At 42.5% G+C, this 18,148-nt stretch overlaps 1 protein-coding gene across 9 annotated transcripts in view; it reads right to left on the bottom strand.

The window, feature by feature from the left end:
• Nucleotides 1-18,148, bottom strand: part of RAD51B (RAD51 paralog B) — a 648,225-nt gene that overhangs the window by 614,130 nt on the left and 15,947 nt on the right. For all 9 annotated transcript variants that reach the window (XM_019551768.1, XM_019551772.1, XM_019551766.1 and 6 more), the window contains 3 exons: nucleotides 6,553-6,689; nucleotides 2,049-2,168; nucleotides 331-514 (listed from right to left, as the gene is read on the bottom strand). In XM_019551768.1, coding sequence (XP_019407313.1) covers nucleotides 331-514; nucleotides 2,049-2,168; nucleotides 6,553-6,689 — 441 coding nt within the window. The remainder of the gene's footprint in view (nucleotides 1-330; nucleotides 515-2,048; nucleotides 2,169-6,552; nucleotides 6,690-18,148) is intronic.

Here is an 18,148-nt window from a genome sequence, read left to right as displayed (position 1 = left end):
GGGCAGCCACATGCTCACAGGCCAGAAGCCCCAGGAACCAAAGGCAGAGAAATATTGATTTTCTACATTTTTTAGGGGCCCCGTGGGCCAGAATGAATGCCTTGCGGGCCAGATCAGGCCCGTGGGCCGTATTTTGTCCACCCCTGTACTATACTAACCAAATAAGCTAGTACTCATTTTTTACATGAATTTACTAATCTTAACTGGCTGGCACAGGCCCATTAAAACATGTTTTTTAATGCTTTTCTGATTTTATGACTTAGTACACTAGGTCAGACTTTCAAAAATGGGAGGAGGAAAAACAAACAAACAAACAAACAAAAAACTTACTGGTATTGAAAATTCCTCAGCCAAATACTTTAACAATGATGCTTCTCGAGCTAAAAAGTTGCTTCTCTCTGTCAGGTTGCCTTGAAGTTTGGTATCAAACTCTTTTCTGACTACTGAAGCAACAGAATCAATTATTACAAGTTTAACTCTCTTTGAAATAATTTCTTCTTCCAAAGACTCAATCCTTCAAAAAAAGAAAAAACAAAACTTAGCTGAAACAATACCATTAAACAGAATAATGTTAGTTAACACTTAAAAACCCCTAAGAGGAATATTTTACAGGCCTGAAGCTGATCATATATTTATTAGGGCCAAGCTTCTAACTGCAAGCTGTTATCACTGGATGGATAGGATGATGTAGAAGTAACAAGGATACTGCAGTCAGCCCTGTAATACAAAGTGCCTCTCCCAGAGTGGGGTCTGGAGGATCCACAAAATGTGTATTTTCAAGTCCCAAGTCTATCCTGTGTAACCCCTGTACAAAGAAGCGCTGTATGTGCAATGCTGTGCAATTCTAGCTCACTCACAATAGAAGCATCCCATTTCTAGCAGGGAGCCCTGTACAAACCCAGGACATGGTTCTGTTCTATATACTTATGAAGGTAACAAAAATGGCCAAATAGCTTTCATATATGCATACACTCTCACAGGGCTGCAGCAATTACACAGGTTGGGTACTCTGCCATTAAAACAAGCAGCATGGCATAACCTGTTTTCATGATAACGTATCTTCACATGTTGACCCAAAATAACAACATGAAAGCACAAAATCACATAATGGCTTTTCTGGCTGACAGTTGAGAAAGGACTCCTCCTCTCCTAGAATCATAAAATGTAGGGCTGTAAGGGACCTCCAGAGGTCATCTAATCCAACCCCTAGTACTGCTGCAACAAGATCCAAAGATCTCCTTTTCTTCATTGCTGATGGGGTGGGGGGAAAATGTTGTAAGAAGACACTCATAGAAGAACAGGGAGCCACTTTTACTCACTCTACCAAAGACTGATCCAGAGCAAACCAAGTCCCCATTAGATGCACAGATCCCATAAGAACCAGGGGTAGGATTTAATTATTTATTTAGATTTATATCCAACCATATCCAAAAGGCTCAGACTACCTTACAATAAATAAGCAACCTACAGGCAACCCAGACAACACCCCAAAATCTAAATACTTTAATTCCCCCTTCCCCCACTGCCTCTACCCAACCCCCCACACAAGCAAACCAATCCAAACCATGCCTCCCAACCACCATTCACATCCAGATACAAGGAAACCCCCTGATTTCTACTTTCACACCCCTTCCCTCCCAGAAAAGTACATCTAACTCCTCCCCTTTTCCCAACAAACACAATAGTAAATTCAAAAGACCCTTAATAAAAATTATGAACAGATTTTGTGTAGCTTCTGCACTGTTGGCTGTGTATAAAGGCATACTGTATTACAAAATTCAGAACTTTAATAATCACTGACGATCCACTAAATGAGATGCCCCAAAACATTTCAGAAAGCTTCAGTATGAAGATAATGTAAGATTAAATATATGCATTATGGCACAAATACTTTTTGCAGTAAAAACTTATTCAAATTTGTTAGATGCAGTAATGTAAACACCCAAAGAAATGAACTTCTACACATAAGCCTTGGAAAGTAACAAGATTTGTAAAAGAGTCAGTCCAGCAAAGATGGGCTTCTTGTTTGTTTTCACAAGCAACAATACCTTTTCAGTACACTCTCACAGGTGAGCTCCCGATATAGATGGATGCTGCGGGTCATAGAAACCAATTTTTCTTCTGTGACAAAATAATTAGGGAGCCGATGTTCTGCTATCTGAACCAACCTGTCAAAAACCAAGAGATTTGTCACTGAAAAGGCAACAGAAATCTGGTATAACAAGACAGTCTTCCATTGTTATTTCCCCCAAACTGCCCACAATATCAGAGGCGACAAAGAGATACAAGATGAAATAAATCTGAGAAGGGTAAGGAGATGCAGATAGGAAGTTAGCAATATCCAACTTCCTTTTCTAACGAGGAAGCACATTCCAGTGGCAACACTAGAAGACAGAAAATTAAGATTCTACTCCGAATCATGCCACTGAGTAACTAGTGAAGTGGAACAAGCCTACTTCTTTTGTTAGAAGTAACAAAACCTCTGTATCACCAAGAACTTGTGAAATGGTATAAAAAGTAAAGTTTTCAAGATTTTGATACAAAAGGCCCTATTAGAGTGCCAAATGGTATTATATTTCTGATTCATAGAAAATCATAGGATCATAGAAAATGAGGGTTGAGAGGGACCTCAGGAGGTCATCTAGTCTAACTTCCTCCTCAAAACAGGATCATCCTTAACCAAAACATCCCAGCTAAGGCTTTGTCAAGCTGGGATTTAAAAACCTCCAAGGTTGGAGAGTCCACAACCTCTCTGGGTAACCTGTTTCAGTGCTATACTACCCTCCTAGTGAAAAGTTTTTCCTAATAACTAACTTTATCAAGTTGCAGCAAGGGAACTTTATCAGAAATAAACGTATTTAAACAAGAGTATTGTTCATGCCACACCATCTCGTCTTCCATTTTAATCCTATAGTGAGATCGTAAAGTAGAACTTATGAAAAAAGAGTGTTTTAACAATAAACTCCATCATAAAAACAGTATCATGACCTTATTGCAAGATCCACTGGACAAGGAAGATGCAAGGGAGAAAACCCACTACAGATATAAAAACTTGTAACAGCAGACCAATGTTTTTCAATTCTGGTCCCTAAAAGTACTCAATCTGTAAGTAATAATCCGGCATGGTGTTAGACCCCATAGATTCCACTTAGGTGCAGGGACTCAACACCTTTGAAAAGAAACCATTTTTATCAATTCAGAAGCCTAACTTTAGGCCTTTACATTTAAAAAATGTTAGCTCTTGGGGCCATTGTAATGTTCTAAATTGTTTCTTTTTAGAACAAGGGTAAGAAAATGCTTAAGTTCCTGAGTGCAATATGTGCTCGCTCTACTCACTATATGTGTGAAGACAGTGACATCTGGTGGGTAAGATTTTTACCCAAAACACTGCACTTTTGAGATAAAACTAATGGTGTACGTAAAAAGATTCCTCATCTGTTTTACAAAAACCTCATAACATCATTACAACTATAAACATCTTAAGTGAGTTACTTTTCAGCACTATGGCTTAGTTCAAAAAACAAAACATGAAAGACTAGACTGAGACATTAACATGCCTATCTCAAAGCCATAAAACCTTAGTATTCTTTCTATTGCAGCTAAAATTTCAGTGCAAATTGCTCATGGCATAGTAAATTACATAACAGGCATATTCCAGGGGCTGTCTAAATAACCAACTTATTTTGCATGGCAACTAACCTTCAAACTGATGTATGTTGAGTGTCATGGGGCAACTAGCATGAAAATACAACGGGAAGTTGTAAGATACAGCATAGAAGGTACTTGTGTTAATAAATACAACTATTGCAAGGATGTCACAGTGACAACGGGAGATCAACATCTGGCTCAACTGCAGCTCAGAGAAAACCAAACAGAAGCTGGTTAAAAGGAGACAGCTTCATGCAACTAGCTGGGACCCTGGCCTCATCACCAGGAATCCTGCTGTTCTTCACTTAAAAATAAAAAATTCTCTGATAATCAGGGGACAGGTGGGGGGGGGGAGAAGAATGCAAATTCTCTGATTTAAAACCCCCAAATCTATGTTTTTTCTATGATTAAAATGAAACACCATTATATATACATATACACACACACACACACATATATATACATACACACACACACACAGGGGAGGGGGAGGTATCAGTTGAACACAATGTTTTATTGATATATTAACAATTTTAAAGCAACTTGGAAGCTTACCTGTATCTCAAGTCACTATAATAAAATAAATTCTATACCTATAAATTTTGGCATTTGATTATTTTGGTTTTTTTATCATGGAAAATCAAAGATCCCCCTGCCCCCTTAACTTACCAGGATGCAGGTCCAGCTGCAGCTCTCCCACAACTCCCCTGCCTTGTGGTGCTGAGCAGGCCTAATATGTTGGTGCCTTGCCCATGACATTGCTCCTCACTCCACACCCACAGCCCCCTGGTCAATGCCCCTCATTCACCAACCAGAGCCCCCCAACCCTGCTGGTGTCGCTCACTCCCCAGCCAAAGCCACTGGGTCCTGCTGGTGCTCCTCACTCCCCAGCCAAAGCCCCCAAGCCCCTCCAGCCCTGCCAGAGGAAGCCCCTAATTGCTAGGGCTACAGGGCCAGGGACCTGGATCTGCAGCCCCCTGCTCCCCACAGCAGCATCCAAGCCCCAGCTGGCGCCCACGAGAGGTAGTGGCTGCTGTGATGGAGAGGAGCATGGAGCCCAGCTCCCCCTCCCCCACAGACAGCATGGCCAGAACAGAGCCCATGTGGAGGGGGAGATGCAGGCTGCCTGCTGCGGGCACAGGGGGACAGATCCCTGCTGCTGCACACACTTCCAGGAGGGGAATTCCATATAAGTGCACAGTTCAGCAAATGCTAAATGTTACTTGTTACTATTAGCAGAGGCCAAAGACCAAATGGGGTGTAACAACTTTCCTAAGAGGTCAAGACCAAAACAATGTGGTAGATCTCTGGGCTTTAATTTCCAGTGATTCTTACCCAGTCATAGACCTAATGAAAGGCTAAAATATAGATTCAAATGGATGCATCCTTCTACTGAAAGTATAGAGAAAAGCCAGTGCTATGGCAACAACTTCCATTTTTCTAATTCTGGAAATACTTATCTTCTTCAGCAATCCCTTGCAGTCTAGGCTGATCATCTTATCTGTGCATCCAAAGATGGCTGATGATGCCTACCCAGGATCAACAGACTCTACTGTAGCTCAGGCATGTGTTTCTGTATGGGGCTGGTGGTGCTGGATTCTTGATTCGGTCCATGACATACTGTTTCTGCTGCTCTGCTTTTCTATCTCCTGTTGTTGTTAGGTGGTTTCAAAATACTGAGATCCCTGCTGCAGGGATCTGGAAATACAGTGGGTCCATGAACTGCCTACTATTGGGCTTCTCCGATTCAGTGATTTTCTCTCTCAGTAAAGACACCCCCAAGTAAGGCTTTCAATGCTCTTCTATTTTAAATAAATTACTAATAGATAAATACTCTCAATATTTGCTTTATTCCATTTGTTAGTATTTAGAACAAAAATATTAAGATTTTGGACAGGGCTGAATTCCACTTTTAATCTTAGTGTATCATAAATTTTGAACTATATATACACTTCAGTCCACTGCAAGATTCCCGCACAGCAATGGGAAGTTTGAACAAAAATGAAAGGTAGGGTATGGTCTGGTTGTAGTAACAACACTTTCAACTATCACTAGCATCAGTTAAGTCACATTTAGCATTATTCAGTGGGGAAAAAGCTCTCATCTTTAGGAACAGCTACATTTTTTTCTGTCCCTTCACTATCCTCCTATTTACTTCCCACTTCCATGGTTGTATCTCTTACTTCTGCATTTGCATCCTTGTATCAATTTCTAATTCTCCCACTGGGCTTCCCACAAAGCTGATATTTCAAAGAATCAAAATCACAAAGTATTGACTTCAATAACATTAATACAGGCAAAGAAATATACCCTTCTCAGAGTTAGCATTTCAGGCTTTCTTCCCTCCTAAACCTACAATGATTTCTATGTTTAAACTAACTTCAAACATTTGCAAGATTAATTTCACAACCACAAAGGCTAGAAATTTACTTTTTTCTTAAATGATTACTTCAGATGCTAACGCCACATAAATACATACATACAGACAATGCAGATTCCAGCCACATAAATCCATCAGCTGGGCCACATCCAGTCAACAGGCCAAGCGTCTGAAATCTCTTATATGGATGATAAGCAATCATTTTTATTTTGTTGACTTACTGAACTTCTGCTTCCCCCAAAATTTCCCTGCTAACTCCAGAAACTAAGATGCAAAAGAAAGATATATTGGACGTGCTATTTTTCAGTTGCAAATTTAATTATCTATACAGGAACACAGTTTCTAGTGATTACATCAGGACTAGAAATTGGGATGCCAAAGACTTTATGAACACAGACATTGCACCTTAGCTTCCCCATCTGTAAAATGGCTGTCTTCCCTAACAGATATGTTGTGGTGGTTAATTACCACTTGGAAAGCTTTGTAAATATATACATCAGCATTTTAAAATATATACTCCTTACCTTTCAGCACTGAATGCAGACTCTGTGTCAATGTATATGACAGCCCCATCTAGTCCTCCCAGGCTGGTAGGCAAAGTAGCCAGCACACACATCATAATACAGAACTGAGTTTTGCCACAACCTGGTGGGCCAGTTACCTAAAAAAAGAAAGGTAAGTATCATTATGAACCAGTGGTGTCACACCCCCTTCATGGAAAAGTTATAATTCAATATTTAATAAATGTTCATCACCCAAAATGTGCAGTGAGGACTTCATGCCCTCTATCCTTTGACCCACCACCCAGATCCTACTGGTATCAGTCAGAGGTCAACACAAAAGTTAGGGTAAAATGAGGCTTTTTGGTGGCAACTATACTTTTCATTACTTCTTATTTGTTTGACACCTTATCCTCAGTATCACTTGGTGAAAAAAAATCTACTTCCCTTTAGAACTAGCCATAGCCCAACCTGTGGGGGCAGGCCAAGCAGGGGAGCTCCCACAGGTGGTCACAGCAGTGTCGGGGGGTAGGGGGGGTGAACACTGACCAGCAGTCAATGACCACCCACAGACGCCGACAGTGGCAACTGGGGACTGTCCGCAGATGCCACTGACAGCGTCAACAGTGGGAGGAGCGAAAGGGGGTGACAAGCGGCAACCACCTGCAGGCACCACTGGCAGCGTCGGTGGTGCTTCTCTTGGGGTGGGGAGGGGGGTGCACTGCCTACACATTACCTATGGCCCAACCCTTTAGTCATCTTCCTTCCTCACCCTCCTTTCTCTGTCCATCTCATTCTTCCCTACCTTTGAAAAATCTTCTCCCCTCCACGCTGCCTTCCCTACAACTCCTATTTCTCTTCCCTCCCTTTCCCAACTCCATCTGCTAAAATGGATCAATGTTAAAATAATTACTTTTGATACTGAAGAGTCATAATTGGGCTGCAGAACTCCCATTCCAGTGAAATTATCTAGGGAGCCAAGAAGTACATGCATGTTTCAGAGGCCCCTGCTATAAGTTACATATATTACACAATTAACTGGTTAATCACACAATAAATTTAGACCAGCCACACATGCAAAGTAATTATCATGCCATAAAATGATGATCCAGCTATAAAGAAAATAAACCAGCTAAAAAGTTAGTGCTTGAAAATGTGTAACAACTCCATAGCTGGTTTCTATCCAGCTTTAATTTGAATATGTAGGAAGGCCTAGAGAAGCACTGATGCAGTTACACTCACAAAGAATTATAGCCTGAATTGTACCCTGAACTTGTTCAGTTTGCACTTTATTTCTTATCTCATTATAGCCAAGACCCTGTATCAGCAGCATTTCAAAAAGCCAGAGCAGTTTGACAGCTTTAAGTTATAAACTATATTCAATCAAGGTGATTGTTAATTAGCCAGGATCCTAAAGAATACACCTAAATTGCATGAAATGGCTCTAGCATATTGAACTACAATTTGATCTGGGAGAAAAGCCACACGGATTAAACAGATGCGAGTCTCTGGGAGCACTTGTACACGTGATGGGGTTTTAATCCTTAGGGTTGCATTCTATGCCCCCTAAATTGAAATGGTGATTTTAATTGAAATAGCGGGTTTTATTTTTCCGTCACTCCTGCATATATATTAGTGTCCTGGAGGCCACAGACACCTGCTAAAGGCAGAAGTGGCAAGAGGCCCGATCCTTTTTTTTCCCCCTCCAGTGGAGCCTCCCCACCTCTCCCACAGCCAGGAGGCCATTAATCTGTCAGCTCGCCCCTTGGCCATGGGAGAGATGGGCAGGCTCTGCAGAAAAAAAAAAAGGATTGGGCCTCTTGCAGCTTCTGCCTTTGTCAGGCTCCTGAGGCTGGCAGGACACATGGGCCACCTGGGAAGGGGCTGGCTTGCCCCTGGGGCAGTGAGGGTAGGTGGCAGGAGGGTGACTGCTTGTGCTGGCAGCTGGATAAGGCAGCAGGGACAGCGCACAGGACACTGGAAGCCTGGGAGGGCTCGGAGGAGCTAGCACCCTGCCTGGGCGGCCCTGTACCTTGTGCACCATCCTTGCCACCTTCTCTGGCTGCCAGCACACCCAGCCACCCTCCTACCACCTTCCCACAATGCACCAGGGGTAAGCCAGCCAGTTTGTGGGTGGCCTTGGGTGCCCTACTAGCCTCAGAAACCTGCTGAAAGCACAAGCAGCGAGGGGCCCAATCTTTTTTTTCTGAGGAGCTGTCCGCCTCTCCTGCAGCAGGGGGCCAAGCTGACTAATGGCTGCAATGTTTCAAGTTGCAACATTGCAAACTAAACTATATCAAGACATAGTTAAGTTTGCAATGATGCAAACTCATTGAAAACCCCAAAACTCTCATATGTATAATGTATGACACCATTAAGCCACACAAAGGGAATTTTTCATCACATGTGCAAGCGCCTTGGGATTATGAATCTTCAAACTGAATATAGTTTGGCAATAGGTTGCACTTTGCCTGCAGCAGACCTCAGAGATCACAAAGTAGTTTTGTGTCTTATGGTTGGATATGAAATTGTAGTCAGTTTTGTAATACAATGTTGTTTAAAAGCAAGTTTCACTGTCAGAGTTTTCTTGGAAGATGACAGAAAAGTAGTTTTAATACCAGAGCTCTAAAGTAGAATAAATGCTCATGTGAAATGATCCAGGTTTGCTACAATAGAGAGCTATGGGTCTGCATTAACCCTATTAAGAGCACAGCTGGAGGTAGGTCCAAAGACATGGCACAACATGACTCCCCCACCACTGACAAATGCCAAGACTATTAAAACCAAGACAAATTCATAAAATAAACACATAAACAAGATTATATTTAAATTATTGTCTAGAAACGTACACTTGGCACTTACATACCCTACAGCATCATTCTAAGGAGCATGATGACTTGAACAGAACTGGACAAGGGTTAGAAAACACCCAGCGAAAGAGCTAGCTAATGCTAAGTTCCCTGTCTGTTTACTGAGGAAAATACTAACCAACACAGTATGCTTTTTTTTCTTTTTACTGGGTCTGCAAGCCAAGCAAAATTACCCCTTTAAGTCTCGACTTGAAGACATTTTGACCATCTCTTGTTCAGGCATATGCTCTGTAGCATATGCTCTGTATTAATTGAATTAGGGATGAGAAAGCTAGACGTATATCAATGCAAGTAGCAGTCCCTACTGCATCTAAATTCTTATTGATCACATTGGCCAGAGTTGTCATATTTTTAAGTGAAAAAAACATTGTTTAAAACTACTGCACATCCTCCAGACCAAGACAGCCAAATAACCACACCAGCAGTTTCTGGCTAGGAACAAGGCTGGAAATGAATGAAGGAGGAAGACATCAATCCTCTTGTTAAATTACAGTGTTTGGTCAATCCTGGCAAGACAGAAAGGACCCTCACGAAAGCATCTGTAGTTTAAGTGCTGCCTGGGAGGTGCACAGGAATGGACATCATTTATTTCTTCAGGTGCTGTAAGTTGATCAAGCAGAAAGGAGGTACATACCTGCAGACATGCCTGTAATATTTAAAGCATTTAAAAGCAAAACAAACACAAAAAACCTCTGGAGCAAAGGTCTGATGATGATAGTGATGATGATTATTATATAGCCTGTGATTTAAAACTGAGGACCGAGTAACTTAGTTTTGTATTCAGACAGCATCTTCCATGCTTTTAGTCTAGAACAGATAAGTAGTAAGAAAAAAAAAAAGGGACTGCTATCTAATTGACATTTGAAGGCACGCGTTATAAACTGGATGGTTTCAATCTAGTTCCTAAGTAAGCAGTTTTGTACCTCACAGTCAGCATCACTACAACAGCAACTAAAACAGAGCTGCTAATGACCGATTAGATTGTGGAGACAGAATTTTCTCACCCTTAAATCTGGTCCATCTGGCAACACTGCCAAAGCAATTTATAGAAGTGTAGGGAAGCTAATCCTTTTATACTGTATCTGTCCTATGGATCAATAAAAAAATTCTTCACATTTCAGCAGAGCCTAATCCACTTAATAGATACGCAATCATGATTTAAAAGTATGCACACTGGAGAATTTAAAACTGATATAATATTTTTATTCAACCCAGTACTCTTTTAAAACGTTTCAGCCCAATCAACTCTGAGAAAGAACACAATACTGTAGGGTTTGTCTGGATTTTTTAAAGAAAAAAAGAGCTAAAATTCTCCTAATATAATTCAAATCCAAACTCTGCAGACAGTTGGTTACATCTGTCTTAGTTCAAGTTTGGTTTTGAAATCAAGAGTCCATCCTTCAAAACTAAAAGAACATTTAATTTATTTTTGCCTATTAAAATGTATTTTTTCTTTTTCAGTCAGTTGTACGCTATTTTCTCTGGCACATCTGAATAGCTTATTTGTTGAATTAAATCTTGAAGAGTTAATTCTTCAGAGTTACCCAGGAGATTAAAAACTCCTAAATATCTGGGAACTCATTACTTCAGTTTTGTTCAGATGATTTGGCCAAGAGTCCTGACTTTTGACCACAACATTTAAGCTATGATTCAATTTCCAATTTAAACTCCAATAGTGGTTTGGGGGAAAATGGCTGGAACCAGTATAGCGCAACTCATTTGCCTCTAGCTCTCAAAAAACAAGCACAAGATTTAGCTTTAAAAGATACCACTAAAACCCTTACCCTCACGGCTCATGTATTCAAAATCCAAGTTTCCAACTACCCTTTCTGTTGGATAAAATAGGAGGAAGGAGAAAGAAACAGCAAAAGGATAAGCCACATCAACTGAGAAGTGAATGCTCCCAGATACATGGTTTCTGAAGGCTTCTCCCAAGTTGAAACAACCATCTAATAACAAAATACCCAAAGTGTGGTCAGCAGATCAATAATGGCCCTGTTAGTTCTATTACGTGGCCCACAGTAATGTTGGCTATTAAGACAGCAATACAGATCACAGACCACAGACACCAGGACTACTTTTGACCAAGAGGAGGTAAGGCATCTAAGATCTGCACGCTATACAGCCATTTTGAAGATGCACAAGACACTTGATTGCCTTATAGCAGGGGTATCAAACTCACCTGGCCCTGCAGACCAGATGAGGACTGCAGGGTTAGGCTGCAAGTCAAATCAGACCCATGAACCAACCCTGCATGCGAAAGCCAGCGCACATCCCACACCAGACCTGTGCTCTACATGCAGTGCACATGCAATGTCTAGCCCCATGCACTACATACAGCACACAACAAATTAGTTCCACACGCCATATGAAGTGAGCAAGATCAGGGCTGATGTGTGCTGCACGCAGCACTCAGGCTCATCTGAGACTCAAAGGCAGTACTGCAGTTCACAGGACTATAGGAAAGTAGGGCTAAAGTGGACCTGAGCATCTAGTTCCACCCCCTGCCCAAAGCAGGACCATCCCCAACTAAACCTTCCAGGCCAAGTGTCTGGCTAACCTGCTTTTGAAAGTTTCCACGGATGGAGATTCCTCACCTTCTCTAGGTAACCTAATTTTCCTCCTAATCTTCAACAGAAATTTTCCCTGCTGCAGCTCGAGGTCGTTGCTCCTATGCCTGTCTCCTACAACCACAGAAAAAAGCTCACCTTCATAATCTCTGTAGTCACCCTTCAGGTATTTGAAGACTGCTATCAGCCTTCTCTTTTTCAGGCTAAATATCCCTAGTTCTTTCAGCCTTTCCTTAAAAGTCTCATAACCCAGGCCTCTGATCATTTTTGTTGCCCTATACTGGCCTTTTTCCAAGCGACCTCACCCAACCTCCATGAATTATGAAAAAAAAAAAGTGGCCAATGACTGAAATCACCTCAGCCAATTCCTTTGGTAGCCTTGGGTACATCCCATCTGGCCCTGCCAACTTGAAAGCATTTAGCTTCTTTTAGTAATCCCTAACCTAGTCTTCCATTACTCTAGACCAGAGATTCCCAACCCCCAGGCCACAGCCCAGTGCTGGGTTAGCTGATGGTCCACAGGAAGGCTGGCTGCCAGACTGGAAGTCTGAAAGTGACGAGCACACTACAGACTGGCGGTCAACCCACTGTGACCACAGACCGGCAAACAGTATTAAAAAAGGCTGACTGCCACTCCACAGTATGCCGGTCACTTCCAGACTGCAGTTTGCCAGTCCTCAGTCTGCCGGTCTGCAGTCACTTCCGGTCCGTGGTTTGCCAGTCCTTGATCTAAAAAGGTTGGGAACATCTGCTCTAGACTGATTGTCTCCCTCCCTACCTTGGCTGCCAATTGCACTCATCATCTGGTACCTGCCCCTATTTGTGAAAACTGAAGTAAAAAGAGCATTTAATATTTCAGCCTTCTCTCCATCATCTATGACCAGATTGTCTTCCACCTTCTGTACGGGACCTATGGAATCTCTGGTCTTCCTCTTATTTTGACATATCTATAAAATCCCTTTTTTATTGCCTTTTATATCCCTTGCCAACTATATCTCAAATTGTACCTTGGTTTCCTTGCATGCCTGTGTGATACTCTTGTATTCTTCCTAGTACTATGACCAAGTTTCCACTTTTTATAGGATTCCTTTTTGAGTTTCAACTCCTTGAATCTAGCCAGACTGGTCTCCTGTTGCACTCCCCATTCTTCCAACACATCAGGACAGTTTACTCCTGTGCCCTTAAGAGAGTCTCCTTTAAGTGCATCTAGCTCTCCATGATGTCTTTTCCCCTCAGAGGTGACTCCAAAGGGATCCTACCCAAGAGGTCCTTGAGTTCGTTAAAGTTGGCTTTTCTGAAGTCCAGCGTCATTCTGGTACTCTTTCTTCCCCCCTTAGGATCCTGAACTCTATCACTGTCATCCAACTTACCTTCCAACTTCACATTCTCAACCAATTCCTCCTTGTTTATGAGCAGTAAGTTGAGAAGAACTACTCCACTCACTGGCCTCTACCATCTGAATCAGTTATTCCCAACACATTCCAGGAACATGCTGGACTGCTGTTGCACTGCTGTCTCTCCCTCTCAGCAGAGGCCCCAGTAATTGAAGTCCCCCACAAAAAACAAGTCCTATGATTTGGAAGCTTCCATCACTTGTTAAAAGAAGGTCTCATCCACCTTCTCCTCTTAGTTTGGAAGTTTGTAACAGTTGCCCATGATATCCCTTGTGCTGCACTCCCATCTGATCTTTACCCAGTGGCTTTCAATCTCAATGATGCAGCCCTGCAGGCTAGGAATGACCCATAGGCCATATTTTTTACACCTCTGCCTCATACCAAAAATCCTCTATAATAATTTGCTACATTTGTGTCTTTATCATTTTGTCATACTCAAAAAAAACCATATTTGCTCTCACTTTTCTGGACTTTTAGTGACTGATTTCAATCAGTTATGGTGTACTCTCAGTGTCTAAGCAAAAATTGTCCCTTAACACCCTTACTTTAACTTTAACCCATAACACCCTTACCAAGGTGAAGCAGAGAATAGATGGCAATTGAATGCAGAAAGAATGGGAAGAGTAAGACAAAACGTAACAGATGAGCAAAGAGGACATTGTATAAGTGATGCAACTGAAAGGCAAAGGGTTTGCAGAGGCAACAGAAGACAGACTAAAAGAATAGACAACAAAAGATTCACTGAAGATGAGACTGAAGCTGTGGATTGATGAACATGGTGTGCCAATTTTGTAACTCTTTAAACTTCCAAGCTGAAAGACTGTTAGATGACCCATCCAGAGTTGTTGTCATTAGGGTAAAATGATTCTGCCTCCAAGAAGACCATTTCCAGAGTATTTGCATGATTTGATAACAACGAGAATTACCTCAACTTTAAAACAAACATTCAGTTGTACAATAGTACATTGCCTGTTGAGCAAGGATCATCGTGACAATGATTCACGGACCATGTGGAGGATAGACTCCAATGTACCATGCACGAAAAATCATCAATGTCTGAAGAAATATCTGAAGGAGTCTAGAGAAGAGACACTTGGAAATGTTGATGGATACCCACTGTATAGAAGACCAGGCAGAACAGCTCAAGTTGGTAATGATTCAGTGGATAACAAAAAAATGGTACCCTATAACAAGTAGCCTATTTTTGCCCATCACTTTTGACGGGCTTTTACCCTAGTTCTATTAATAGTAAATGAAGTAGAGTTGCATTGTTTTGCAATTCCACTGCAAAGCTTGTGACTTTTGGAATTGGGGTATTTTTTTCATCTTGCGCATTTGGAGGTTTAACTCATGAAGACAGTGGCCAGCCAATCCCAATGAAACAATCTCTACCAACACCTCCTATCCAGCTCCGCAGAGGGACATGACATGCATAATGTACTGCCCAAGCTGAATGAAAGTCACTTTGTGATCATGACGAAAACACAAAATATGCACCATAATGTTATTAAATCTACCAATGTTTTTTGTGCTGATCCCATAGATCTTCAGAACCATCTACAGGATCTCCACAGGGTATACACATTTCCCTCGATTTATGTGGGTTCCATATATGCAAATTTGCTCTTATGTGATCACCCTTTTTCTATCCAAACTCCCTTATATGTAAGGTAAATTCACTCTTTCGCGATCGGGGCTCCATTTGTCCCCACTCATCCCAGGCCCTGGGCTGCGCTGTGCTGTGGTGCAGACAGGTGGTATCAGCTGCTCCTGGGTCTGCTGCTGTGAGTGGGGAGAAGTGGAGCCCCAGGAGGTTCAGGTCACGGTGCAGCCCAACAGCTACAGGCACCTGGTGTTGGCTGCTCCTGTGGCCACTCCAGCAAGGACTGGGGTGACCAGGGAGAAGCTGCAGCAGGCAGCAAGGTGGTGGGAACTGTGAATGGGTGCAGGAGCCATGACTCTTGCTGCTACACAACCCTCCGTGAGGGCTGCAGGCTTCAGGGCTGCACCCAGCTCTTCCCAGGGGGGCATGCGGCCCTGGATCTGCACACGGGATTACCGCAGGCTGCCACTGCAGGCTGGGGCCACCAGCAGCACTGGGCTCTTCCCAGCACTTGAGGCAGGCGGTGGCACTGGGAGGGGGTCTGTTGCCACCCCAAAATTCGCCGTAGCCCTCCCAACCTGCTCATCAAGCACTGGGTAGAGCCTGGTGCCACTGCTGGCCCCAGCCTGCAGCAGTAGCCTGCTGTAGTCCTGCACGCAAATCCAGGGACCTGCGCCCCCTCAGAAGGAGCCTGGCACAGCCCCCCAACCCACAGCCCTCCCAGGGTGTGTGTGTAGCAGCAAGAGTTGCGTACTCCTGCTCCAAACCCACTCACAATTCCCACCACTTTGCTGCCTGCTGCAGCCCCGGGAGATGCCGAAGGACTGCATCGCACCACTCCCCCAACCTACTCCCTAGTCCCAGCTTCATTCCCTCCTTCCCTCATCACCATGGAAACGTATTCTTACTTGTTACATTATAAAGTGGGTTCACTTTGTGCAAATTCGATTTATGTACCATTCTGTGGGAACGCATGTACTGCATAAAATCAAGGAAAACCTGTATAGTCATAATTAGCAGTTTTATCTTATTTCATTTATATAGAGTCCAGATGAGTATTTTCCCCTCTGCAGAACACACTTACACAAATGCCCCAACTCACTCCTGCCATCTCTCATGTGAATTATGTCAATCCATTGTTCCTTCAATTAAGAGATAAAACTCAACTCTGCAGTATCTTCCTCAGACACACACAGTGCTTTGTTTCCACCAACTGTCCCAATGTCTAAAAGAAACTGGAACCCGGAGGAAAAGTAGTTTAAGGTCCATCCAGGTCAGCTACTAAAGTAATCATTAGGCAGCAAGAAGCATGTCCAGGAATTATGTCCTCACCTTCCACTAAGGATAACCACTCTCTGAAAGGATAGGTATCCCACAATGTTAAGATCCCGTTTGACCTACTGCTGGTCCTGGCTGCCTAAAGAGCAGCTCTTTCATCTCAACAAGCCAGAGATTAGCTAGACCACTACTGCCCCGCTTCTTTACCTATGGCAAGTAGAGGTGCCACAGCTTGTAGTCATGTGACTGTGTAGTTTTAGTAACAGGTTAAACAAGGATTTATCTGGGATCGCTGGAAAGGGAAGATCCCCGAGGTAGGTGTTAAATTAAATGACCTCCAGAGGTCCCTTCAAACCCTACCTTTGACTCTGATTCCAATCCTTTCCCCCGAAGGTACATATATATCTACCCTGCCTTCATGTCCTTTCTCCAAAAATTCAAAATAAGCTACAGTGCAAATCCCCTTGAGCTTGAAACAGTGCAACTTGACCTCATAGCCAACAGAACTCTCCATGACCAATTATTAAAGTGGGCATTGAAATCCATGTCAGAAAAACCCGTCACTGAGGAAGGACTAAAGTAAATTCACAACTTAACTTGCTTTCTAACTCTGTGGAGGGTAGATGTGCACCCCTGTAAACCAAGTGTATAAAAACTTTTATCTTTTTTAAGGCCATACCCTTATGTTATACAAGAGGTTACTAAAGCAGAAACCAGAACAATTTAAACCACAATACTGTTTTCAATCTAACCCATTTTAAATCACTCCTCTTTCAAAGATTATTTCTTGTTGAGAATAAGCAGGTCATCCCTGTTTATTTCTCAGGAGTGGGAAAAGTATGTATTTTTCTCATTATACATTTTTGCAGTCTTCTTGCTTGTATTTCTCTACAGCAACAATGGCCAAGATGAAAGTTGAAATTTGGCATAATAGCCTCTACTGAGTAGAAATGTGTTTGAGTATTCCAGAGAAAATTGGTTTCACTGAATTCTACTGAATTCTGAGCAACTGAAAGTCACATACTGAATACAAGTAGATTTTTCCATTTGTTTTAAGTATATAACTCTGGATAGGATATGGGCATACCTGCGTTTTAACCACTTCAAAACGGAATGCCAAGCTACTGCTCAGGACGGCGTATCAGTGGTTATGATCTAAATGTACTGAAACAAGTTGACTAAATCCCCATGAGTGAAGCAAGGTTATGGATGGAACAGCTTGCTACACCTGTATTGCTAAGGAATCTGAGGACGTAAGAGTTGCATTGTAACAGCTTGTATCAACATTCTTTGTTATAACTAAGATTGTCAAGTGTCAATACACTTAGCTGCACCGTGAAAATCAAAGGTGTTGAAAATTCCTATGCAAGTTCCTGAAAATACCTAAAAGGCTTCCCCTCAACATTTCTGGAGCTTAGAAAGACTTATTAAAGAAGAGGGCTCTTACACACTTTGAAAGGTGTGCAGGAGTCGAAGGGAGTAGCCACTTGGATATCACAGCGATGGGCTCAGCATAAGAACACAGACTACAATTTGTTTAAAAGCTATCTATTTAAAGTAAGCATCAGCTAAGTCAAGGCCTCTGTACAATCTCTTACCTGAACCCCTGAACAACCTGAAGTGTTCAAAGTTTAAGGGAGGGCAATGTGCCCATCTATAAGCAGTAGTGTAATTTGAGGAGGGTAAGCAGGGGCACCAGCTCCTGGTGACAACTTAGTGGAGGTGCCAGAATGGCAAACCCCACACAGAACCCACACCTCAGCAGCAGTGAGGTTTACAGGCAGCGTGCTACTGCTGTAATAGCAACAACTGGGGTGGGCAAACTATGCTGCAGCGTCATTAACCAAGGAATTTTTCAAGTTCCCGGAGCCGGTAAGGCTTCAGCACTATAACACCCTGCCCTCC

The sequence above is a fragment of the Crocodylus porosus genome, unplaced genomic scaffold (genome assembly GCF_001723895.1).
Source record: "Crocodylus porosus isolate Cpor-Errol unplaced genomic scaffold, CroPor_comp1, whole genome shotgun sequence".
In the NCBI taxonomy this organism is placed as follows: Eukaryota; Metazoa; Chordata; order Crocodylia; family Crocodylidae; genus Crocodylus; species Crocodylus porosus.
This window is presented reverse-complemented; position numbering and strand designations above follow the sequence as displayed.